Genomic DNA, 26,138 nt, shown 5'->3' on the forward strand with positions numbered 1-26,138 from the left:
GATGATGCCCGCGACTTCGTCCGCGTGGATTTAGGTTCTTAAAAATCCTGTGGGAACTCTTCAATTTTCCGGGATAGACAGTAGCCTATGTCCTTCCCCGGGATGCAAGCTATCCTTGTACCAAATTTCGTCAAAATCGGTTGAACGGTTGAGCCGTGAAAAGCTAGCAGACAGACAGACACACTTTCGCATTTATAATTAGTATGGAGTATGGATATTCACCTTATTATTTGCCTCGTCTACGACCAACCTCTTTCGAGCTGGATCTGGTAAAATTCCCAAAAGCACATCCCGTTTGTAATTTAACATCTTTTCTCTTTTTAATCTCATGTAACTTCTGAAAATGAATGATATTTTGTACAACAATAACCCGATGAGTCATGATGACCACCTCTCTTCGTCCACGTGGGTTTAGTTTTTTTGTCGCTATTATATTATATTGAGTCGCTACTAAATAATAAGTCTAAAAATAATAAGTAATAAGTGTCGCAATTTTGTGTGCGCGTCGCGTGGCGTCCCTATCGAAACCGAAACTGAGCGCTACGCACACTATAAACAATGTGTACGTGTGCACTCACACAAACATAGCCAAACCGTCTTCGTGAAATAGAACATGTGTAGCTCGAAACAGTTGCTAGCTTACCTGTAAACTTTTTGAATCAACAAAGCAGCCGATAGCTTAAGCTGTTTAGGAGCTTTACTTTCGTTTTTCTCCGTAAAATATAGTTTTCTTTTTCGGCATTTGGCGTTGAAGTCTTCTATGAAGAATTTTCTGAAGGAGAAATAGAAAAGCTAACATCAAATTCAGCCAGAAATACTTAATCCTCTAGTGGAAGTAGGTCGGTTGTTAGTCCGGTTAACCGAACTAATGCAACTTTTTAGTGGCTGTAGTTCGGTTGTTAGTCCGGTTAACCAAACGAATGCAACTTTTTAGTGGCAGTAGTTCGGTTGTTAGTCCGATTAACCAAACTAATGCAAATTTTTAGTGGCTGTAGTTCGGTTGTTAGTCCGGTTAACCGAACTAATGCAACATTTTAGTGCCAGTAGTTCGATTGTCAGTCCGATTAACCAAATTAATGCAACTTTTTAGTGGCAATAGGTCGGTTGTTAGTCCGGTTAACCGAACTAATGCAACTTTTTAGTGGCAGTAGTTCGGTTGTTACTCCGGTTAACCAAACTAATGCAACTTTTTAGTGGCAGTAGTTCGGTTGTTAGTCCGGTAAACCGAACTAATGCAACTTTTTAGTGGCTGTAGTTACCTTGTTTGTCAGATTAACCAAACGAATGCAACTTTTTAGTGGCTGTAGTTCGGTTGTTAGTCCGGTTAACCGAACTAATGCAACTTTTAGTAGCAGTAATTCGGGTGGAAGCACCGAAGTTTTTACTTTTATTATTACACCTTCTAGTGGCAAACTTACTTATTATTCAGAGTACCTAAGTGTTGTAATTGTGGCTCTATATCAATTTGATTGCATCAGCGTTTTATAATAGGGCTGTAAGATAAATAATACAAATAAGTGTATTTCCTTACCTACCTGTATCTTTCATGTTTCTGGATGATGACAGCTTGTATGAACTCTTCTGTTGATTCTCCTTCATCTAGTATAGACAGAAACAATAACTTTACCACGGTTACAGTTGCTTTGGATAACTCTTTTGAATTCTATGGTTTAAACCACAGATGTTTAAACCGTTTCGCCATCCTCACATGAACTTTTACAGTATCCAGAGGATGGAGGTCTGTGTATTTTAATGTACTTACTTAACTGAATATTCTGTGAACAATTTATTTAAAAAAAACAGGCTATCATTTTTTACGCATCGACCTTTATGATCCTTTAAAGATACCTAAATCAGTCAGACTGTATTGAATTCACGTAGGTACATACCTTGTATAGGTATTTTTGCTACAGATTGAAACGTGGAAAGTTCGGTCTTGGAGAGTAAACAATCTTCTTCCAGCAGTTGACTTTTTGTCTGGTCCTACAATTAATTAATAATGGCAAAATAATAACAGAGAAGATGATTATTACGATGCAGCATAATACTTAATATTATCACAACCTGTCGCACATAACTATAAATCAAGCCAGCCTCACTAACTCAGTGTCTAACACTGTAATATGATAGCCACCAACTCAAGCCCATTTGAAATTTATTTTTAATCCCTTGAAGGTTTTCTACGAAAAATTATTTTAATATCACTCAGTGAAACAGCGATGTAAAACCAACCAATGTCAAATGAGCTTGGTAACTATCATTCAGTGTCAGACACTGAGTTAGCAAATCGCCCCGCTGGTCATTATGGGACCATTATGGGATATCTCTTTAAATATCAACCTATCAATGACAGTATATCTATCACACACCTATCAAGATGGAGAGGCTGTAGCGGCCTAAGGGTCCAGATGACTCCTAAAATGTCTAGTGCAAAAGGCTAGAGGAATTCACTGCACTATCCTCGCGTAGTCCACATAAACTCATTTGAATTTCAAAATGTGAAGCTTTAAAATGTACCTAAAGTAATATTTGTAAAAGTAAGTAGATAAGTACATAAATAATAAAAATAGATATCCATACCAACTCTGGTTCGTTCTTCCGCCTCTCAGCATCTGCCCACATGGTCTGCAGAAGTCGCTCCATACCCTCAGAGCGGCTTTCCAAGGGGAAATGGTATGGCACTACAATCTAAAGCAATGACAGATCTTTAAAGCAAAACTTTCTTAGAGGATGTTGGGATGGGGATCTAACTTGCTGACTTTAAAGTTCAACATCGCCAAAACGAGGTGGTTTCACAAAATGTAACTTCAAAAGCACGAACTGCGGTACCTACCTAGGTACTATGATTTTATAGTAAAACCCAGGATTTGGTAATTTCTAATGGTAAAATGCTGAACTATCACTAATCGTTACTTTCAGATGTTTACCTGTATTCACTCGGAAAAGGGCAAGTAAAAGACCGAATGATAACTAAAAAAAGTTTGAATTCGGTTTTAGTAAAAAATTTACTGACTCGTGTTATAAAATGGGCTACGCCAGAAAACTCGATCGTCAGACTAGACTTTAGAGTTGTTGGGGTTTCCTCAATTAGGTAGGTAGGTACCTACTGAGGTTTTTGCCTAGCCAAACTAACTTGAATATCGTACGGTGTCTTCTTCAACATGAAAAGTGCTGCGTCCACATAAATATAGTCGTTTACTATGACGTGTACCAACTCTTGACGGAGCTCGTATAATCTGAAAATTGGCACATTTTCAATGGCATAAATGACTTTCCTTTGGGGAAGATAGGGACAGAAAAATAAGGACAGACAAAGATGGAAAAAGACTGATAAAGCGCCCGGGAATCGAATTCGTGATACCGTTGTAAAGATATCCTCATGCGGTAATAAGTCCCGCAAATTGCTAATGGGTGTGACCGCCATTTTAGTGACGTCAGCACCAGACTGAAGCTTCGAGCTGATGGTATATTTTTATTTCGGCTGACATCAAAATGACGTCATTCTGTTGGTTTGTAGTTTGTACACGGCACGCGTGTACATAGTAGGTACCTACATACGTTACGCTAATCTATCTATATATATAAAATTCAAAGTTCTGACTGACTGACTGACTGACTGACTGACTGACATAGATATCAACGCACAGCCTAAACCGCGCTGGTCCCAAAGCCATGAAATTCGGAGGGTCTATTCTTTGTACAGAGTAGGTATCCACTAAGAAAGGATTTTTCGAAATTCCACCCCTAAGTGGGTTAAACGGGGGATGGAAGTTTGTATGAAAGTCCGTCATTTGTCAAGTTATTTGCATGAAAATTGGTATTTGGGTTTTCGGTCACAAATGAAGAAATACGTGTTTCAGGATTTTTGGAAAATTCGCCCATAAGGGTGGTAAAATAGGGGATGTAAGTTTTTATGAGAAAGTTTTAATTATTGATATTATAATTGACTTGAAATTTGGAAAGTAGGTTTTTTCTTGAGGTTAGGTGTCAGCTAAGAAACGACTATGAGAAAAATGAAGTCGCGGGCATCATCTAGTACCTATTATCTATAAACGATCCTTTCTTAGTTGCCTACAGTTCTTGCATTTCACGAGGGCGAGTAGCTCATGCTTGTGTTTAAGTCGTACCGGTATAAGTCAAACAAACAATCAGCCTGTTTGCGTCCACTGCTGGACATAGGCCTTCCCTAGAGCACGCCACCACACACGATCCTCCGCCTTCCTCATCCACCCACTTCCCGCTACCTTCTTAAGGTCGTCAGTCCAGCGGGTTAGAGGTCGTCCCACACTGCGCTTGCCGATACGCGGTCTCCACTCCAGAGCACGTCTGCCCCAGCGGCCATTGGTTCGGTATAAGTAAGGTACACTAAATGTGTGCGTTTGTGAGCGCTTGCTCGCGACTGATTGGTCCGACATGCACTCACACATACGCAATGCCCATGTGTACGACGTAGCTACAAGTAAAGTTCACTCGCCTTCATATATTGCAGGAACTGTAATGCTGTATATGCCTATAATTGACGATTGTAGTAGGACTGGAATTGTTTGTGACATGTTTTTAATATTTGTGAATGTTGTTACAGTTTATCGTTGGCATATCTAATAAAATAAAATAAAATAAATAAAAAATAAAAACTGTACCAAGAAGGTAGGAACCTAGGACTATTTTGTACCTTTTCCAAATCACGGTGACAATATCAAGGATGTAGGGTGCCCGCTGCAAATGTACGCTACTCAGGTAGGAGTCGTACATCCTGTTGATGACGTCACAATACTGTGCGTACAGGCGGCCCAGAACTTCAGGTGGCATGTGGCGCTCTTTCAAAGATAACCCTTTGGCGGCTTTTCTCTGAAATATTCCTTAACATTTCTCCAACATCCATTATAACATTATCAATATTTGGAATCCACGCACTCTCTTGCCAAATGAGCTCTAGTAGGCTGTTTAGGCATGGCTCTCTTAACGATACGATCAAAAGGGCTCTTGCCATCATAGACATTCCTTTGCCAATTGAGCCGGCAGGGATTAGTCGGCATGATGGCAACAGAGCTGATAGATTGACGCTGATGCTTCCCTGGGAACGGGGACGGGCGCTAATGTGAGACGCAGCTTGCGTTGACATATTGGCCTCGTGTTATATCAGGGAGATAGCATCAAGACCGGGAGCCGCAGCAGAAACAGCTGAAATTCTAGCGCCATAAACACTTACCTACTACAGTCCAAGTCTTGGACTCCAAGACCCTATTAATAGCGCAGAGTCTTTACTCACCTGAAGGTCTGCATCCTCGGCCACAAGGTGGTCCGCCTCAGTTAAGAGCTGCATCCATTTTTTATGAGCATCTACTGAACTCTGGATCATAGTCGGGATTTTGAGATAGTGTGACATAATTAATTCTAATTAGGTAGGTATAAGAATATTTAAAATTAATGCAATTTAGTAGCAGTTTGTGTTGTAGTAGGTAAAATCACTGAAAATTTCGGTTGAAAACGCGTAAAATTTAAATTTCAAACATAACGAGAATTTCGTTATTTATTGTATTAATTGTGACCAGAATTTTGACTTACCTACTTGTGTCAAAATAAAATTAGGAGCGTCGCAAAGATAAAAAAGTCTTTGAAATATAAGTCAAGTGCGAGTCGGATTCGCACACAAAGGGCGTATGGCGGCTACTTTTAATTTTTTATAAAGTACCTAACTATAATCATGATTTTTTAAATTATTCTCTTTAATAATATAAAGAATTCTAGCCCCAAAAAAATACCGCTACCTATTTTCGTGACATGTCGAGATGGCAAGATGGTATGAGGCGGGGGGACGCCCCGCAATTTCGCACCGGGTTAGCGCGGGGGATCTCCACCACGATTGCCATCTCGACCTGTCGCGTACTATAGGTACCTATTAAGGTTATCGTTTTAAATAATAAGGAAAATGTCGCCGGAAGTCGTAGTAGAAATAAAACAACAAATTAGAAAAATAAAAATCTATTTTATTGTAATGGTAAAATCACAAAAAAATTATATAAGGAAATAATATAAAATCACTACAAAATATTAGGTATAGGTACATACTGGAGAGACTACCAAATTACACATCAAAATAGTTGTGGAATTACCTACGTACTGAAAATTTCGAATCATAGTGGTTAGGACAGTATTTATATCTTCTGGACTGTTTTCAGCCTATCGTTTACATTAAGTACTAAAATGGTGCAAAAAATATTTTCCCCCAGCAATTGTACCTACCTACTCTATTTTTAACCGACTTCAAAAAAAGGAGGAGGTTCTCAATTCGTCGGAATCTTTTTTTTTTTTTTTTTTTTTTTTATGTATGTTCCCCGATTACTCAAAAACGCCTGGACCGATTTTGAAAATTCTTTTTTTGTTTGAAAGGGTATACTTCAAAGTTGGTCCCATTTCAATTTGGTGAAGATCTGATGAACATCTTCGAAGATAGATACTGGAACTCCTCAACGGATAAGAGTAAATTGCTCGCGATCAGTGTAATAGCTTAGTAAACAGTAGATTTTTAACCAGTTATAGCATAATTCCATGGGGCCACTAAAAATTGTGAAATAAAAAATTTTTACAAAAAAAATAAAAACCGACTTCGTTACATAAACACTAAAAATTGAAAAATAATTTAATTTATTACCGAATATATTATGTATACAAGAGTTAATATAGTTCCATAATAATATTTTTTGGGGTCGGTGCCAATGAGGTGCCATTGTGGAGTCCCATAAAATTATGAAGTCTAGACGATTCGCGCAGCTAAAGCTAATTGGCACCGGCACCAAAAAGTATTATTATGGAACTATATTAACTCTTGTATACATAATATATTCGGTAATAAATTAAATTATTTTTCAATTTTTAGTGTTTATGTAACGAAGTCGGTTTTTATTTTTTTTGTAAAAATTTTTTATTTATGTTAAACAATTGAAAATATTTTTCGTTTATCGCCTTGTGACGTCATTGATAGTCTTCCGTACAGCGTGATGTTAACATGTTAAAAATAAATAAAAATCATGATTTTTATTTAATTCTTATCTTTAATAATTAATTCTAGCCCCATAAACTATAGCGGTAGTTAATGGGGCTAGAATAAAGTGTTTGGGCGTTGTTACGTGAAAAGAATCTAACTCACACAGAGCTAGTCTGGCCTATGCGTATGGCTTGGCGATGCGTGGTAGGACCATACTCCAAGCATTTTTAGGTACTTTTTGGGGTTATAAGGAAAACGCGTTTAGGAACTTTCCAGGGCGTTTCCTGAAAGCTTCATAGATGGCGCTGTCCATGCCCTTCCAAGGAGGTAGAAAAAGGATACCTACTGGTTACTGACAAAAATGGAACTATAAAGGTTCGTACGCACCTGAGCGGCGCGGCGCGGCGCTTCAGTCCGACTGCAGAACGCTTCACCTCAGGCCGCTCGACGGTGCCTACCGCACTACAACTTCAGTACGCGGCACCTCGCGTCACTTGCGCGTCACTTTTATACCCGTTCGCGTACGAGCAACAACGTCGCAAGATGAGCGACAGTGAAGAGGATTTGATTATTATTTCTTTGTTGTGCAGAAGAAGAACGAATTATCGAAGAGAAAAAACCGGCCAAGTGCGAGTCAGGCTCGCGCAATGAGGGTTCCGTACTACAGTCGTATGATTTCGATAATTCAAAAACTATGATGCATAAAAATAAATAAAAATCTGTTTTAAAATGTACAGGTGAAGACCTTTCATATGATACCCCACTTGGTATAGTCACTCACTTCGAAAGTTGAAAATACTAATTATTAGTTCATGACCACAATTTAATTTTTTTTGTGTGATCTAACCCTAAATTCACGGTTTTCAGATTTTTCCCCAAATGTCAGCTATAAGATCTACCTACCTGCCAAATTTCATGATTCTAGGTCAACGGGAAGTACCCTGTAGGTTTCTTGACAGACAGACGGACAGACAGACAGACAGACAGACAGACAGACAGACAGACAGACAGACAGACAGACAGACAGACAGACAGACAGACAGACAGACAGACAGACAACAAAGTGATCCTATAAGAGTTCCGTTTTTCCTTTTGAGGTACGGAACCCTAAAAAAGAAGAAGAAATGGATTGCTGACATACCAAAGTCACGATATCAAGAAGGATATCACATTTTGTTTCCTCGCCTTCTTAATGACTCTGTACCATTTCACATTTACTTCAGAATGTCGAAGACAAAATTCTTTATGCTATTGCCTAATAGTTTTTGTGGAAATTACATTAGAAACAATAGGTATACCACACAGGTCGGTAATATAATCCTACAAGAAACCTATGTCCAGCAGTGGACATATCTATCGGTTGATGATGATGATGATGATGATAGTTTTTATGGAAATTATAAAAAAATATTTATGCATATCCATACTTATATTATTATCAACGCAAAAGTGTATTTGTCTATCTATCTACTAGCTTTTCACGGCTCAACAGCTTAACCGAATTTGATGAAATTTGGTACAAAGTTGAATTACATCCCGGGGAAGGACAGGCTACTTTTTATCCTGGAAAATGAAAGAATTTCCACAGGATTGTTAAAGGCCCATTTATATGAAGTTTGGACCAGAGGTAGCTTTCATTCCGGGAATTGACAGAGGTAGGCAACTTTTTATCCCGGAAAATCAAAGAGTTCACACGGGATTAAAAATCTAAAAAAAAATGCAAAAATGCAACTAGATGATGCCTGCGACTTCGTCCGCGTGGATTTAGATTTTTCTATAGGTGAGCACATTTCCGGGAATTACCTACTAGTACCTATATACCTGAGATAGATTATACCCTGTAGGATAAAAGTAGCCTATGTGTACCTACACATAGGCTAGTTTTATCCCGAAAATCAAAAAGTTTCCACGGGATTTTTAAAAAACCTACATCTACGCGAACGAAGTTGCGGGCATCAGCTAGTCCCTTAGGTTCTGTGGAAATTACATTAGAAAAAGCATTTTCGCAAAATGTCTTTGTTTTATGTGCAATAGAATATATAAAATAGGCAGGTAAACACAGGTACATATTATATCTAAATACCTATATAAAAGAAAAAGGTGACTGACTGACTGATCTATCAACGCACAGCTCAAACTACTTGACGGATCGGGCTAAAATTTGGCATGCTGGCTAGCTAACTAGCTAATATGACGTAGACATCCGCTAAAAAGGGATTTATGAAAATTCAACCCCTAAGGGGGTAAAATAGGGGTTCGAGATTTGTGTAGTCCACGCGGACGACGTCGCGGGCATAAGCTAGTATAATATAAACACAAGTACAACAATAGGTAGGCATATTTCCGAAACTATTAATTCTACCTAGATGAAGTAGGTAGGTATAATATGTACATAATATATTATAGTTATTTAATCAGGATTATTTTTACCATTGATGTTTTCTCATAACGCTCGGAGAGACATTTATACATTTAGACACTGGGAAGGGGGGAAGCCGACATCCTAGGGGTTGGGACCTTTGAGGATATACTTCTAAGAGCATGAGGAACACGTCATGTGTCAAAAATTAAACCTACGTTATTTATTTTGAGGTCTATCTTGCCGATTCTTGCCTGTACTTTAAATACCTAACAAGATGCGCGTGTATCTTATTCGAGCGACGTACGCATACTGAAGCGCCGCGCCGCGCCGCTGGGTATGTCGCACTAGCGTCACTGCACTGCGCGTCGCTTCGGTGCGCTTCAAAATATTCTCTCCAGCCGTGCCGCGCGGCAACGCGCGGTGAAGCGCCGCGCCGCGCCGCTCTAGTGCGATATGCGCCATACAAAATGATAGAAATGATATTTTGAAGCTCTGTGCCGCGACGTGAAGCTCACTGAAGCGCCGCGCCGCGCCGCTTAGGTGCGTACGAACCTTAAATCAGTAGGGCGATTGTCTAAAACCTGCATCAATCATTATTACAATCTCAATTGTTCTGATTGGCTGAATTTGTGCGATTCTTGTTGCAACAATGCATTGTGGCCAATAGTGAGCGAGCATTAACCAATCAGAGATGATTGCGATCGTGACATTGTAGCTGTCAAACAACCGCGGTAGGGCCACAGCTTAACTTACTGACTAATATCATCTTGACTAGCTCTTACTAATTATTATTTGCTAATTAAAATTAGGTACACACACAGAATTTAAAATAGGTATAGAAATGGTATAACGCGTGGCAATAAAGAAACGAATCGAAATACATTAATAATTCCATCTCACTTACACAGTATACCCGTGTACAGAGTGTGAGTGAGACGGAATGATTAACGCCGCTTTGTTCCGATAAGTTTCTTCATTGGTATGGGTTACAAATAAGGGAGCATTTTTTATTTTTATTGGAGGACTAGCTTATACTCGCGACTTCGTCCGCGTGGAATGATATGATAATAATAATATGTGTATGCATGATTACTTTTCTGTATATTGTGTTGACTGTGAGTAGCCAAGTGAGAAACGAGGAGATACTATTTCTGTTACTTTATTTGAATTCTGTGGGCATCGACCACCTATATTACAAACGCAAAAGTGTTGGTTAGTTGGTTTGTCCTTCAATCACTCTGCAACGCAGCAATGAATTGAACTGATTTCTTGTATCAATATAGTTAAAAACCTGGAGAGTGTCATAGGCTACTTTTAGTCATGGGCATCAACTAGTTCAACTATAAATATTACATTTTCCATATCAAAAATCAATGAGTTCAATATTTTACATGCATTACACAGATATCATAAGTCATTTAAGAAATTAACAAATTCATCCCAACTACAAAACCCTCTATCATCCATTTTACAGTGTTCTAATTCTAATAATTTAAACTTTGGCGGGTTATCATTGGATAGTATCAAACCATCCCTTAACTGTTCGTTACTTTGATATACATACTCAACTTTCAATAAATACTCATTCGCTTTCTCATCCAACCATTTTTGAAAAACAATCTTCCCGCCCACTGGAGTTGATATAAAGTTGTAGTCCAACTCATAATGTTTGAAAGACATTGCGCTTAGTAAAACATTAATATTAGCATCGTGTCCCATTAACAAAGTTACTTTAGTGTTTTCATTTAAGAAAACGTTAGTCAAATACTTTATTAATGGCCTAGCAATGTCTCTAGCAACATGTTTTGTACTAAAAGTTACATTATGATAACCAGCTGTGAGTTGTACAATAGAGGGCCAATTTGTATCATTAAGTTTTCCCCATGCAACATCTTTTAAAGGAAACCCGTTATAATACGCCATTAGAAACGCGTCGGTAGCTTCATTGCATATTTTTAACGAACCTCTAACTTTAGGTTTCATCCCAGCGATTATATCTAACTCAGTTTTGTCATCAGCCAAATAACAATTGTTGTCCATTTTACAAAAATCAGATTCGTTATATTCCAGAATACTTTCCATTAGATCAAAAGATTTATTTAAATTTAAATGACTTAAAACATATTCCATTTCTTTTATTGATATTTCTTTAAATACAGCAGTTGAGTTATGAATTAATGGAGTAAATACAAGATCAGGTTTGTCAATGTCTGCATGGTGAATAGTTATATTACAATTTGGATAGCATTCCGTTACAAAAGCCTGAGCCGAGGACAGTGTTCGTTGCATAGTGTTGGAGTAAACGTAGAAATCTTCTTCACTGGGACAGTTTTTAGGCAAAAGTCCTTCTTTATTCAGCCAAGTATAAAAATATTTACCCATGTAACCTTCTAAAAGGAAACCTTTTTCGGTCAAAAACCCAGGTTTTTCTTTCCAGTGCGGCCAAAACTGAGGTGTCATTCTGCCAAGATTTTTTGACACAGGAGTTCTTACATTATGTCTGCTAAGAATAACCACTTGTTCTAATTTTAGCGCCGACATGGCACTTGAATATATTATGAGTACAAAAATAGTCACTTGCATGATAACACATATTAATATAAAAATTATGGTATTAAACAATGATTGGTTGTACATTTAGACTTCTAATTAGTTAGGCAAACTGTGAAGACGAGACGATATCTCTGTACAAAGTGGTGTTGAGCAAACATTGGCAATTGAGCAAGATAATATGAGGAAATAAAAATACCTATCGCTAGTGCCTGGACTCCAGAGGTCATAGAATTGTAACCTAAAAACTCTAAAATTAAACAATAACTCTGATAATACGGTTGTAAAGATACCTAAAACTTAACAAAAGATAGTGTAATATTAAAACAGTTGTAACTTAATGATTATTACGAATTATAACTTAAAATAACAAAACAAAACAAACCTCGTAAGTCGTATCAAAAAATAGAATGTCAATTGTCAAGGTCGTGTCAACTGTCAACTGTCCTTACTCCTTTGTCAAATGTCAATGTCTCATTTGACATGAAAAGTATTTCCATTGTAAAAAAAATGATGCCTAAAAAATTTTGGAATATTTTATCAAGTGATATTAAATTAGTACCTTCCTAAAAATAGCTATTTGAAACTAAAATCGTTTTCTATGTAGCTGTCAAAATTTATATGACTTTAGGAATCAAATTATAAGGAAAAACGAGTTGCAGCTCACAATTTTTTTTGTTTGGAACAACCTGTCGTTGTAAATAAAAGTAGCATCATTCTGTGAATTAATACTTTAATAAATCCTCATAAAATACAATTTGACATAAAAACTTAGGTAAATATAATAATATTTTCTTTAGTTGTATTTTTATAATATTCTAAATTGTAATAACTTGGTTCAATAATTTTACAAAATTTTCCCAAAGACAAAAACCGTCTTCATCGATGGGACAGTCTTTAATTTCAAGTTGCACCCATTGGGGAGGATTTTCTTCAGACAATTTTGTACCCTCCCTTAATTGATTAATACTTTGATAAACATAATCTACTTTTAACAAGTCTCGGTTATAATCATCATCGTGCCATTTCTGAAATACTAATTTACCCCCTAAAGGAGTAATTTCGTATTGCTCTGGCAACACAAAACCCTTGAATCCAATTGCCGCCATTACCGTATTCATATTTGAATCATGGCCGTGCAGTAAACTGAATTTTGGCGCGTTTTCTTTAAAAATTAATGAAGCTATGTATTCAATTAATGGTCTGGCGACTTCTCTAGCCAGTATTGTACTATTAAAGCGTACATTTTGATTTCCTTTCGTTATTTTCGCAAGAGATTTCCATTGGTCAGGAGTTTTGATCTTGCCCCAAGCAACTTCATTTAAAGGCATTCCTTCATAGTAGCTCATAATGAATGAATCTACAATACTGTTTCCATGATCCAAAGGTCCTATCACGTTGGGTTCCTGTCCAGTTTCATAAAAGATTTCATCCTTAGCATTTGCAAAACTGCACACATTTTTGTGATTGCAAATATGCGATGTATTTAAATCCAATATGTTTTCTAGTTCTAAATAAGCATCACGAAGCTGAAGAGCGTCTAATTTGTACTGCATTTCTTTAATTATTTCATTTTTTAAATCCATCGAACCGTTATGTATAATTGGATTGAAAACGGGATCCATATCATCTGAATTAATTACATAAACTGTAATATTGCAATTTCTGAATGCACCTCTAGTAAAGGCTTTCGCAGATTCTCTTGTCCTGTGTTTAGTATTTGCGTATATGTGTATTTCATTTTCGGCTGGACAACTTTCATCAAACAACTTTTCCTTTTTCAACCAATCCCTTAAGTATTCTCCCATATATTCTTCTAGTACAGCACCTTTCGCGGTTAAGTATCCAGGTTTATAACTCCATACAGGCCAAGAGTTTGGTGAAAAATGTCCCAATTTATATATCAAAGGTGCTCGTATATTATGCCTGCTTAACATCGCCACTTGCACTAATGTTTTAGTTAATACAATCACAAATACGTTTAAGAAAATAAAAATGGCGATTTTTCCCTCCATCACGAGACGTTTACGTTTTAGGAAGTTCCTTTCACTAAATTACACAATTTGCTATAGGTTCTCGATCGACTTTCAAAGTCTTACTGGTGATATTGAGCAATACCTACCTACTGATAAGATTCAACTAAGTTATAGTATCTTATAATGTCATTACGCTATCAATATGATAAAATTAATGAATGACCGGGCGTCTGTATATTTTCTACTATTATTATTATATAAGCTGATGCCCACGACTTCGTACGCGTGGATTTAGGTTTTTAAAAATCCCGTAGGAACTCTTTATTTTTCCGGGATAAAAAGTAGCATAATATGTCCCTCTCCAAGTCTTAAACTATACCCATGCAAAAAATCACGTCGATCCGTTGCTCCGTTACGACGTGATTGAAGGACAAACCAAAAAACCAACAAACAAACACACTTTCACATTTATAATAGGGGTAGTGAAGGGGTGGTAAATGCGAAAGTTTGTTTGTTGATTTGCTATTAAACCACGCTGCAACGGCGCAACGGGGATAGACGTGATTTTTTCTAACCTACTAAAAATAAGAACGGGTGAATCTCAGAATGCGAAGAGCTTCGGCCATAGTCCACCACGCTGCCCAAGGGCAAATTGGCAAACTTTGTACCATTTCACCACTCGGACGATGTCGCGGGCATCATTTAATTAGTGATTAATATTGTCCCGCTCCGCGTATACTTCATTCAAGCATGTTATAAAGTTCAACTGGTTTCAGAATCAAGGCCTTACCTCCTTTGTCGAATAACATGAACATATTATCGTTCATTTTTGTCTGCAGTCTTTTGTTCCTCCTAACATTTATTTTATTTTCTTAACTATTCATATAATGCGTACAAAATGACTTTTCACGCGCCATTTTAACTTTGTGTCAATTGTCATGTCAAAAGTACGATTTCTTATTTTAATTTTAAAGATACTTTGACAGTTGACCCATACAGTTAAAATGTCGCGTGAGAAGAAGAGGGCTATACTTATATGACAGGCACGCATAAGTCATAACCTGTGTCATAACTGAGTAAATTCCTGTGGTAGCGAAGCGGTGCGGGAGGGGTCTGATGACGTGACGCGAAGCTCAGTGATTCGTCAACTTGTGACAACTAGGTCACCCTCCCGCACCGCGTCACTATCGCAGGAGCCTACGCAGTTATGCACTATAGGACTATCTTCTTTCATATATAAAAATGAATCGCTGAATGTGTTGCTGATCGCAAATCTCTAGAACAGTTGAACCGATTTCGCTAATTCTTTTTTATAATATTCCTTGAAGTACGAGGATGGTTTGGAATAAGCGAAATCGGTTCATCTGTTCTCGAGATTTGCGATGAGCAACACATTCAGCGATTCATTTTTATCTATAGAGATTTGAGTTTAGAGGGATTTGAATAAAAATATCAACCGTTCTAATTTAAATTGTATTCAAATCTATTATTTTTTTCGAACATCACATCACGATCATAATACACAATATGTATAGGTAGGTACATTATACATAGTTAAGTATAACTATAAATATACTAATATTATAACTATAAATGCGAAAGTGTATGTCTGTCTGCTAGCTTTTCCCGATCAATCCGTTTTTACCGATTTTGATGAAATTTGGCACAGAGACAGCTTGCAACCCTAGGAAGGACTGATAGCTGACTTTTTATCCCGGAAAATCAAAGATTTCCCACGGTATATTACAAAATCGAAACTTAAGCAGACGAAGGCGCGGGCATCGTCTAGTTATAAAAAGAATTAATCATGTACTTGGAGTAGGAATTAATCATAACATTTAACTAATTAGTATAAATAGTACATACCATCATTCAGGTAAAAAGACCTTTGAGAGTGGGGGAATGTGTACCTACAGTGCGACAAGGCTCTTTTGGCACTTGAATGACATTGACAGGGGGGCGCTGTTAGAGAATAAAGGCTTTAGACTATTCAAACAAGAACAAAGGGGACACTTGACGGCAACGTTAGTTACGATTTTCGCCACGCGCCAGCAAATTTTACAGCAAATGAACTGTCGCATTGCTACTGCTGTCGCGTTGCTGTCGCTACTGCAACGTTTTACGCGATCACCCCGCCGATATGCATTGCCATGTGATTCACGCGCAGCCTATCGTACATTGATGGTATAGTCCGTACAAAATGAGAACTCACTCGCCATTTTAACTCTGTGTCAACTGTCTTGTCTAAAGTACGGGACCCACCTTTAAAATAAGGACTAATGTCGTACTTTTGACATGACCGTTGACACAAAGTTAAAATGGCGAGTGAGAACTTAAAACGTATGAATGTACTATGTTAGAAACCTTCACAAAGTGCCAACAACAATTGTACTCAATCTGATGATCGATGCGCGGACGCATTGGTAGCGAATGGTAGTTTTTTAGGGTTCCGTACCTCAAAAGGAAAAACGGAACCCTTATAGGATTACTTTGTTGTCTGTCTGTCAAGACATCTACAGGGTACTTCCCGTTGTTCTAGAGTCATTTGGCAGGGTGGGTCTTATAGCTGGCATTAGGAGATAAATCTGAAAACCGTGAATTTGTGGTTTACACACAAAATAAATTAATTTGTGGTCTAAAATAAATTAATAATTAGTAAGTAAGATAACTATATCAAGTGGGGTATCATATGAAAGGTCTTCACCTGTACATTCTAGAACAGATTTTTATTTATTTTTATGCATTATAGTTTTTGAATTATCATGCAAAATGTCGAAAAAATACGACTGAATTACAGAACCCTCGTTGCGCGAGCCTGACTCGCGGGTTTTTATATATTAGAAGCTAATAATTCTATGTGGTAGCCTTGTCTAATTGCGTCAGCTGGTGAGCTAGCCTCTCTTCCCTGGCGCGCCTCGCTTGCCCTAGAGCCCGTTTCTCGGCGAATTTCGCTATAAAAGTCTCCACTGGAATGTTACCTGCCAAAAAATGTTTTTAGTTAAAACAGGATCCAAAAAACTATTAAATGACTAAATAAATAAAATAGCACAGCAGAAAAATAGTAATTCTGAGCTACCGTACTGGAAAGCACAGTGTTGGAAGACCCCCCCACTAGGTGGGCAACATCAGGCAAGTCGCGGGGAGCCGCTGGATTCAGGCGGCGCAAGCAGTGGCGTGCACAGGCCCGGAGCCCCGGGTATGCATGGGGAATAAATACATCGCAAAAAAATAAAATTAAAAAAATTATTTTTTTTTAAATTAAAAAATTAAAAATTTTTTTTTAAAAAAAAATGATTGATGATACATACTACTATAAGCTGTGATAGCCTAGTTGTTAGGACGTCCGCCTTTTAATCGGAGGTCGGGGGTTCAATCCCGGGCACGCACCTCTTACTTTTCGGAGTTATGTGCGTTTTAAGTAGGTAATTAAATATCACTCGCTTTAACGGTGAAGAAAAACATCGTGAGGAAACCTGCATGCCTGAGAGTTCTCTATAATGTTCTTAAAGGTGTGTGAAGTCTACCAATCCGCACTTGGCCAGCGTGGTAGACTATGGCCAAACCCTTCTCACTCTGAGAGGAGACCCGTGCTCTGTAGTGAGCCGGCGATGGGTTGATCATGATCATGATGATGACTACTATAAAAAATAAATAACATAAAAGCACATACCTACTTGCTACTCGCCAAAATCAGCTGATGTTAGGTACAATACAATTTACAAGGAAGCGCTCGCCGCGCCGCATGCCTAAAGAACCACCTCAAACATCGAAATAAGTGACTTTATCACTTTTTTTGTGATAATTGTAACAGTGGTACACATATTCCTTTGCGAATAATATCTAATATTTTTACGTTAAAGGGAAGAGAAACAAAGTTTTGTCTAAGTACCTTTTGTAAACACACAGCGCCATCACAAACTTCACATGAATAAACTTCCATTTTCCAAATAAGTAATAAGTATTCTATAAATAAACCTTTATACAAACTTTTAAAATCACAAAACGAACTGGATTTCATTTACTTCACGTAGTTATATCCACAAAAACTCTATTTTTCACCAAAATAAAACAAAACACTGCACATTGAACGATTGGAAACAAAACAAGATGGAGTAGGTAATTAAAGTTTGAGATTTTTATGCCAAAATATACCAAAAATCTCCTTAAAAATTGAATTATTCATAAAAGCTATTATTTATTTTGCAAGAAATAGTATTTAATTATTAAAGAACTATTGCAATTATCAATAAAAGGGTATAATGCTTTTAAATCTTTTATTCTTTTAAATAGGACGAGTTTTGGTTTATTTATTTGAATTTACGTTCGAAACATAAACTGGCAAGCTTTATCTTAGAATCTAAACCGTACTCAAATTTATGGAAAACAATATCAATAAATTAATTAAATTGAAAAAGTATAGAATTAGAATAAATATAGCTACTTATTTTGATTGTAATAGATTAAAAACTCAAATGCTTACATGTACTTACGAATTTAAACTCCGCGCGGTATTGAACTCTCTTGTGATTGGACAGAAGTCGTGCTTATTTCGCCCGTCAAAAAGGGGTCATTTAGGGTCATTTGACGCACACATTAACAAGTTCTAGGAGAAATGTCTCACACATCTAGACCTTAGAGTTGCGTAATATTACTATACGTGTAAGCGTGGATGTGTGAGTAAAAGCACAACTGGATTTTGCCTCTGATGACGCGTCTCGTCGTCCGCGTCATGGGAGAGGACTGATAGTAGTACCGAATACCGATAGATGGCGTTCACTCAAGGTTCATCGGCTAAGCTTACACCGACCGCGGCCGTGGTTCGTGACTGTGATAGTGCTATGATTTTATTGCAAGGCGCGGCGAGCTATTTGACGAATTTTCAATTATTTAAAAAAAAGATTCCAATCATTTGTAGATTCAAAATGCCAGAGCTTTACCAGAGTAAGCCAGGGTATGCTGAGCTTTTAAGCTTATATACTTTGCACGCCACTGGGCGCAAGACCATGGCGTGGAAAGTCCCTACAAGAGATCTATGTCCAGCAGTGGACGTCTATCGGTTGTTGATGATGATGATGAATACTAACCCAATAAAAACTGTTCCGCTATAACCTCTGCGTCTTCATCTGCTTTCAACGCAGCCTCCCTCAGACAATCTCTGATCCGATGAGGGTCATACATCTCGGACAGCTTCTGATGCTTCCTATTCAGATCCTCGTAGTTCATCTTCATTTGGACTATTGTTGAGATTCTGTCTAACACCTGTAACAGATGACATTGTATCCATACTTCCATAGTAATATCATAAATGCGAAAGTGTGTCTGTCTGTCAGTCTGCTAGCCTTTCACAGCCCATCTGTTCAGCCGATTTTGAAGAAATTTGGAACAGAGAAGGCTTGTGTCCTGAGGAAGGGCATAGGCTACTTTTTTTTAAAATTATATCTGATACATTTATCTCAATTTTTTTTTTCTTAACATTTTTTTAAAAATAATTATGCTCATGCTCATAACTCATGCAGAGTTATAGTTTGATTGACCATTCAATCTTTTTGGTAGTTTAGAAATAAGCTGTAAATGTGAAATCTATAGAGCTCTCTCTGACTTTGCTTTGACTTAAGACAGAGTTAAACCGAGACAGATGTATAATATACAGATAAACTGTACTGTATATAGAGATATCTCTGCATAGAGATATTATCTCTCACATAAATCTGTCTCGTTCTAACTCAATCTTAAGTCTGAGCAAAGTCAAAGTGGGCCCTATAGATCTCAGCTTGAGAGCGGACTTCGTTGGTAAGATGTAAAAACAGTGACAAAAAATATCTCACAATCTATGACATTGCAACATGACTTGTGACTAACTTCTTTGAATCCTACTGTACCTCGGATTTGAGAGTGTCAAGCATTTGCTGTTTCATGAGATTGTCCTGGGCTATTTCTTCTATGCTTGTCATTAGTTCTTCTGTTTCTAGGTCCAGTTCTACCAGCTGTGGGTTGGTTTCTAACAGTTTGTCCTGCAAGTCAGGATTCTCGATAATTTCTTGCAACTCTTCGACTGTAAGTTCACTTAACTCAGGAAACATTAATGACTGTGCACTGAAATGAGACTGAGGGCTTGTGTCCGTCGACTTATCTTCATGCGCCAGATTCGGTACGCATCTCTGAAACTCGCGTATTATAGCCTGAACTACGCGTCCTAGATCCGAATGCGGAGTGTAATTTACCAGCCCTGGAGCACCAACCACTTGATTTGAGTTTTCTGCCAACCAGGGATGAGGAAAAACCGGGTTGACAAATATACTCGGTTTCTCATTAGGAAAATCCGGGTTTAGAACCACGTTTAAGCTGAAATGCCGACCGTTAGCATTGAATTCCACTCTATATTCCGTATTTTCACTCAGTTCTGTAACATTGTCGTTGAAGATCTTTAATGTATCAATTTGACGTTTCCGTTGTATATCCTGATCGGTGTAATAAGAACGAGGCAGCATTTTTATTATTTACTTGCTGGAAATCAGTAATTTATTGTCCAAACGTTTGTTTTTCTTTGTTAAACTTGTTGAGGAGAAAAATCAATACCGTGTTGGAAACTTTCACTGAAAAGAGCACTTCTTAGTGAGTTAGAGAATAATTTTTGCTTTGTTTGGTCGTAGTATTAATAGGCAATGCAAAAGTAGCAATATAAAAACATTTAACTTTGAATAATTTAAGGTAAAAACTCTAAAAACACAAAAAAACGATTTTGAATTGAAAATGAAATTATTGATATATCTGTCAATGTCAAAACTTTATTGCTATTTGACATTAATTTATCAAAATGATCGTTTAGAAATAGTACAATTCTGTGGTTTTAGTATTTCATTTTACTAAAATCGACTAAAATAGATTTTCATTTGGATCTGGCACTCGCAGCTGGATTTTGCTTAGTAGAAGCGAAATTTGTTTGCAATAATAATCTACAGTGTTGCGGAAACTTGTTGACGAAACTTGTAATGAAACTTGTTGTTACAACCTTTGGTTGAAACTTGTTGACGGAACTTTTTGCAGAAACTTGTTTCGTCAACAAGTGACGCAAATTGTTGCCGAAACTAGTTGGCAAAACTTGTTGTCGAAACTTGTTGACGAAACTTTTAGCAGTTAAGGTTCGTACGCACCTGAGCGGCCGCGGCGCGGCGCGGCGCTTCAGTCCGACTGCAGAACGCGTCACCTCAGGCCGCTCGACGGTGCCTACCGCACTACAACTTCAGTACGCGGCACCTCGCGTCACTTGCGCGTCACTTTTATACCCGTTCGCGTACGAGCGCGAAGCGCCGCGCCGCGCCGCTGGGTATGTCGCACTAGCGTCACTGCACTGCGCGTCGCTTCGCTGCGCTTCAAAATATTCTCTCCAGCCGTGCCGCGCGGCAACGCGCGGTGAAGCGCTGTGCAGCGCCGCTCTAGTGCGATATGCGCCATACAAAATGATAGAAATGATATTATTTTGAAGCTCTGTGCCGCGACGTGCAGCTCGCTGAAGCGCCACGCCGCGCCGCTCAGGTGCGTACGAACCTTAACTTGTACACGAAACTTGTTGCGGAAACTTGTTGCTGAAACTTGTTGACGGAACTTGTCGTCGAAACTCGAAACTCGTTGTTGATTTTGTTACCGCATAAAATACCGCAAGTATGAATTCATGTGATATAGCTTTTAATAAAAGATAGGCGCACAAATTATGTCGCATTTCTTTGGCACGGGCTACGAAGCCGCAGCTAGGCATCAAAGACTATTGGAATTGGAATACTATTGGTACTAATTCCTTTACACCCTAGCTTAAATTATAGTCTTTAATTTTAGTTTTTCTTTCTCTTAAGCTGCATTAGTGTAACGGAATTAGCACCAATAAGGAGCAATCAGGAGATAGACATTGCATGTCGCATGCTACATGTTGCACCATACAGATTCGACCAAAGAGTATATAGGTAATCATCAGCGGATTATAGCAAATTAAGCTTTCGATTTATTGTATATCATGGATTTCCGCAAAGTAACACCTGCTTGTATACAACAAATAATCTACCTATGCAACTTATACCTACTGATAGGTAAAGTATAAAATCTCACCGTAGTCGGGCAAATAAGGCTTCAAGGTTGACTGGGTAGGTAGGTACCTAACTAGGTACTAACTATTAAAAAATATTAATGATGTTAATTTTTTTTGGATACTTAGGTATACTTACTTTTTTCAATATAAGGTTATACAGGAAACTTTAAAGTGCATCCGAATTTCATGTTAAATAATTATTAAGCTAATAAATTTTTATTAAGGTTACAAACATGAATTATTTTCTCAGTTAATTTTTACGATCAGTTTTTAAAAAGCTACCTTGTTATAGCTAGGTCATCTGATGGTTTAACCGATTCAAAAAAGGAATCCCAGCAATTAACTGTCTTAACGCCTAAAAACTTTTATCGTGTACCTAGTTAATTACAATAGGTACCTACGTAGGTACTAGTTACTACATTGAAGTTTTGACTCGAAAACAGCCCCATTTATGACTCAAAAACAGACTAAACTAGCTAAAATTTACTTATTTATTTGACTCGAACGCAGTCATCGAGTGCACATTTATGGCTCAAAAACAGACCCAACTAGCTAAATTTATTTACTCATTTATTTGACTCAAATGCAGTCATCTAGCGCACATTTATGACTCAAAAACAGACCCATTTATGACTCAATCAAAAAACTGAAAGTCAAAGAGTTTTTAAAAATCTATTGGGATTTTTAAAATCCTAAATCCACGCGGATGAAGTCATGGGCATCATCTAGTGATACTAAAAAAAAATGGTTGAGTATGTACTTACGTACAAAAAAAAATTATCAGAACCATAATAAAAACAGCTGAACGCGCGTTGAAATCTTTCATACTTGCATTTTATCGGCTAGACGATGCTCGCGACTTCGTCTGCGTGGATGTAAGTCTTATAAAATCTCGTGGGAACTCTTTGGTTTCCCGGGATAAAAGTAGCCTATGTTCTTTCCCGGGATGTAAGCTATCTCTGTACGAAATTTCGTCAAAATCTGTTGAATGAATGGGCCGTGAAAGGGTAGCAGACAGACAGACAGACAGACATATAATATGGATTAATAATTTATGTCTTAAAACAGGGCAAGTTCTTTTTCAAGTTTATTTCGATTTGTTTTATTTTTCCGATCAGAAATTTGACTCTCTACAAAAGTTTTATATGCAATATATAAAATATACTGAAAACACCAAACGGGATGCTTTTTCATCCCTATCCTCAACTTCCATCCTCTAATTTAATAGCACTTCGCGGTTTTTTCTTCGTTTGTGGTCGTGTTTATAACCATTGAATGATTCCTGTAATAAAAACCTGTGAATTTCTTAGTTCCTTATCGCCTGTTTTTTTAAGACAATAATATCCATACTAATATTATAAATGCGAAAGTGTGTCTGTCTGTCTGTTTGCTAGCCTTTCGCGGCCCATCCGTTCAACCGATTTTGACGAAATTTGTTACAGATATAAATCCTGGGGACGCTAAGCTACCGTAGATACAGTAGCTGAGGCTACTTTTTATCCCGGGAAATCAAAGAACTCCCACGGGATTTTTAAAAACCTAAATCCACGCGGACGAAGTCGCGGGCATCATCTAGTAATCAATATGCTGTCTTACGTGATTTTTTTTTTTTAATTAAATTTTTGGTGTACCTTACAATAAAGAATATATTTTTACTTTACGTTACTAACTTTTTAATGTTAACCATTCACAGAAATAAAGTACCTATGACCTAAAAACATTAAGTAAGTACCTACTCGTAGATAAATACCTACACTGTGTAAACAACCGAATAGCGACTGTGAGGCTAAGCTAACTTTGCAAAAAATTTCACCTGACCTGAAGGCCACTTATAAGAAGCATTTCGTCGGATCGCCCATTCATCGGATTACAACATAGTAATGGTCAGCCACAAAACACGTCCGATCTGACCTACCTTCCACCACCGGCCAAAGTAGGGGGGAATAATACATTTTGTCATTAACGAACGCTATCCGATCATTTCTACGCAGATGCACTTCAACTTTCTATTTGATAACTCGCGGCGATCATTTCGAACTTGTCGCCATAATTCGAATTTCGAATTCGCGCCAAAAGGATTCATCGTGTAACCTAAAATTCGTAAAGAAATTCGACCATTCTTTGCATAATATACAACTTGAGTGCCCAACGGCAATTTTTATGTAATATGCTGTAATAAACGATTATATAACTATCATTTTGGCCTCATATTTTGGTGGGTTGCAATAGTCTACAATCTGCCATGGCTCCGACCGTTTGGCTTTCAAATTAGTGGTGGTTCTTTTTTTTTTAACTTGTGAGTGTTAGTGTTTTTAAACTGTGGCAGTGACATTAAAAGGATTAAATTAGGTGAGTGAGTTGTAAAATTAATTAGGTATTTTTTTAATTGCACTATTATATCACTCGTTGTATTGTAAGTATAACGCGATATGTCGAAATTTTTTTCTGGGTTTTATAAACATTACTTTCACAAGATGTGACTTCCTTGTCGGAAATGTAGGTATTAATGGTCGTTGGATATACATATAATATGTTATTCTCACGGATACGCGCTCTCTACATTTTAAACTAATCACTATATAGATACGTAATATATACCTATTACCTACCTACTCAAAAAATTTCAATTAGAAAAACAGTGGATAAATTAAAAGACATTAGGTACCTAGATAGGTATGCATGGTTTTAAAGGTGAAGGAAAGCATCGTGAGTAAATTTGCATGCCTGAGAGTTCTCCATAATGTTCTCAGAGGTGTGTGAAGCTGCCTATTCCCACTTGGGCAGGCAGCGTGGTGGCAGCTCATTCTGAGAGGAGACCCGTGATTGATGTCGGTGATGATGCATGGTTCTTAATGTCAACAAACACACAGATTACCTAATTTACCGGATTTTATCTAATGTTAGCCGATTGCGAAATCTTTTGGCACTAGTAACCCACTTTTTACGAATATATAATTATCAACGCATATATCAAAAAGTAAAAGTGGCATAACAGGCCGGTCAAGAGTAAGTCGCGTGTGATGGTGAATTAACGGGTTTGTTCTATGGACAGTATGTCAAAAATTTGCTTATGCCCGCGACTTCGCGTGGAATACACAAAGGAGATCGCCCGTAAACGGGCCCTCTTTTGTGGCGTCGTGTCAAAACTTAATTTTTTTTTTTAAATGTGTTATTTTTTTACGATTATGTTTTATAACGACTTTTTTTCACTCTATTATTGAAAATATCCACAATTACAGTTAGAATCGTAAACATGCATTTATTTTGAAGAAGTATTAATTAAATATAACCTCAATATCAGCAATATAAAAAATAAGATTTCTTTATAACCAGGGTGAATAAATAGAAATCGTTTGCAGAATATAAAGAGTTAATTATTTGTCTACAAAATAAAATTAAAACCATGGTGACACAACAATTATATTAGGGGGGGCCCAAAGCTCCTAAGAAAATGGGCAATCTCTTTTCATACCCCTATTTTACCACCTCCTCATAAGAATGCTCAGAGTCACTCAGCGGGCGATCAAGAGAGCTACGCTTGGAGTTTCTCTACGTGATCAAATCAGAAATGAGGAGATCCGTAGGAGAACTAGAGTAACCGACATGGCTCAACGGGTTGCGAAGCTGAAGTGGCAATGGGCAGGGCACATAGTTCGTAATACTGATAGACGATGGGGTCTCAAGGTGCTGGAATGGCGACCTCGCACCGGAAGACGCAGCGTTGGAAGACCGCCCACTAGGTGGACGGACGACATCAGACGAGTCGCAAGGAGCCGCTGGATCCAGGCGGCGCAAGACCGTGGCGTGTGGAAGTCCCTACAAGAGACCTATGTCCAGCAGTGGACGTCTATTGGTTGATGATGATAATGAAATAAATAAAAAATAAAATAAATAAAAACCAAGGTCTTTAGATTTTTCCCCTTATGTCATAAGACCTACCTACCTGCGAAATTTCATGATTTTAAGTCAACGGGAAGTACCCTGTAGGTTTCTTGACAGACAGACAGACAACAAAGTGATCGCATAAGGGTTCCATTTTTCCTTTTGAGGTACGGAACCCTAAAAAACACACAGAAGGGTGTGACTTTACAGGCGCTAGCGACGCTGGTTTTTTCCACAATAAATAAGATTGCCATCTGCATCAGACATATAAACTAGGTATTAATTATTAATATACCTACATTCAGT

The 26,138-nt window shown here is 37.7% G+C and overlaps 3 protein-coding genes across 3 annotated transcripts in view; all 3 read right to left on the reverse strand.

Annotated features, from left to right (window-relative positions):
- LOC117985178 (IQ and AAA domain-containing protein 1-like) overlaps positions 1-12,303 on the reverse strand; it is a 30,347-nt gene extending 18,044 nt beyond the window's left edge. Inside the window, exons 1-9 of the mRNA XM_069500608.1 lie at positions 10,766-12,303; positions 5,270-5,394; positions 4,673-4,848; positions 3,134-3,236; positions 2,554-2,688; positions 1,890-1,983; positions 1,536-1,599; positions 644-772; positions 223-337 (exon numbers count right to left, since the gene is read on the reverse strand). Coding sequence (XP_069356709.1) covers positions 223-337; positions 644-772; positions 1,536-1,599; positions 1,890-1,983; positions 2,554-2,688; positions 3,134-3,236; positions 4,673-4,848; positions 5,270-5,394; positions 10,766-11,984 — 2,160 coding nt within the window. The 5' untranslated portion in view covers positions 11,985-12,303. The remainder of the gene's footprint in view (positions 1-222; positions 338-643; positions 773-1,535; positions 1,600-1,889; positions 1,984-2,553; positions 2,689-3,133; positions 3,237-4,672; positions 4,849-5,269; positions 5,395-10,765) is intronic.
- A 320-nt stretch (positions 12,304-12,623) lies between these two features.
- LOC117985179 (glucose-1-phosphatase-like) lies at positions 12,624-14,044 on the reverse strand. Its single transcript, XM_034971873.2, has one exon. It carries the CDS (start codon positions 13,910-13,912, stop codon positions 12,716-12,718), a length of 1,197 nt encoding a protein of 398 aa, XP_034827764.1. The 5' UTR covers positions 13,913-14,044; the 3' UTR covers positions 12,624-12,715.
- Positions 14,045-15,332: 1,288 nt separating this feature from the next.
- On the reverse strand, positions 15,333-20,623 carry Vsp37A (Vacuolar protein sorting 37A). Its single transcript, XM_034971694.2, has 3 exons — positions 19,753-20,623; positions 18,958-19,132; positions 15,333-16,851 (listed from the first exon to the last, which is right to left on the reverse strand). Exons 1-3 carry the CDS (start codon positions 20,359-20,361, stop codon positions 16,727-16,729), a joined length of 909 nt encoding a protein of 302 aa, XP_034827585.1. The 5' UTR covers positions 20,362-20,623; the 3' UTR covers positions 15,333-16,726.
- Positions 20,624-26,138: the final 5,515 nt, after the last annotated feature.

Source organism: Maniola hyperantus, chromosome 9 (assembly GCF_902806685.2).
Source record: "Maniola hyperantus chromosome 9, iAphHyp1.2, whole genome shotgun sequence".
Taxonomy (NCBI): Eukaryota; Metazoa; Arthropoda; class Insecta; order Lepidoptera; family Nymphalidae; genus Maniola; species Maniola hyperantus.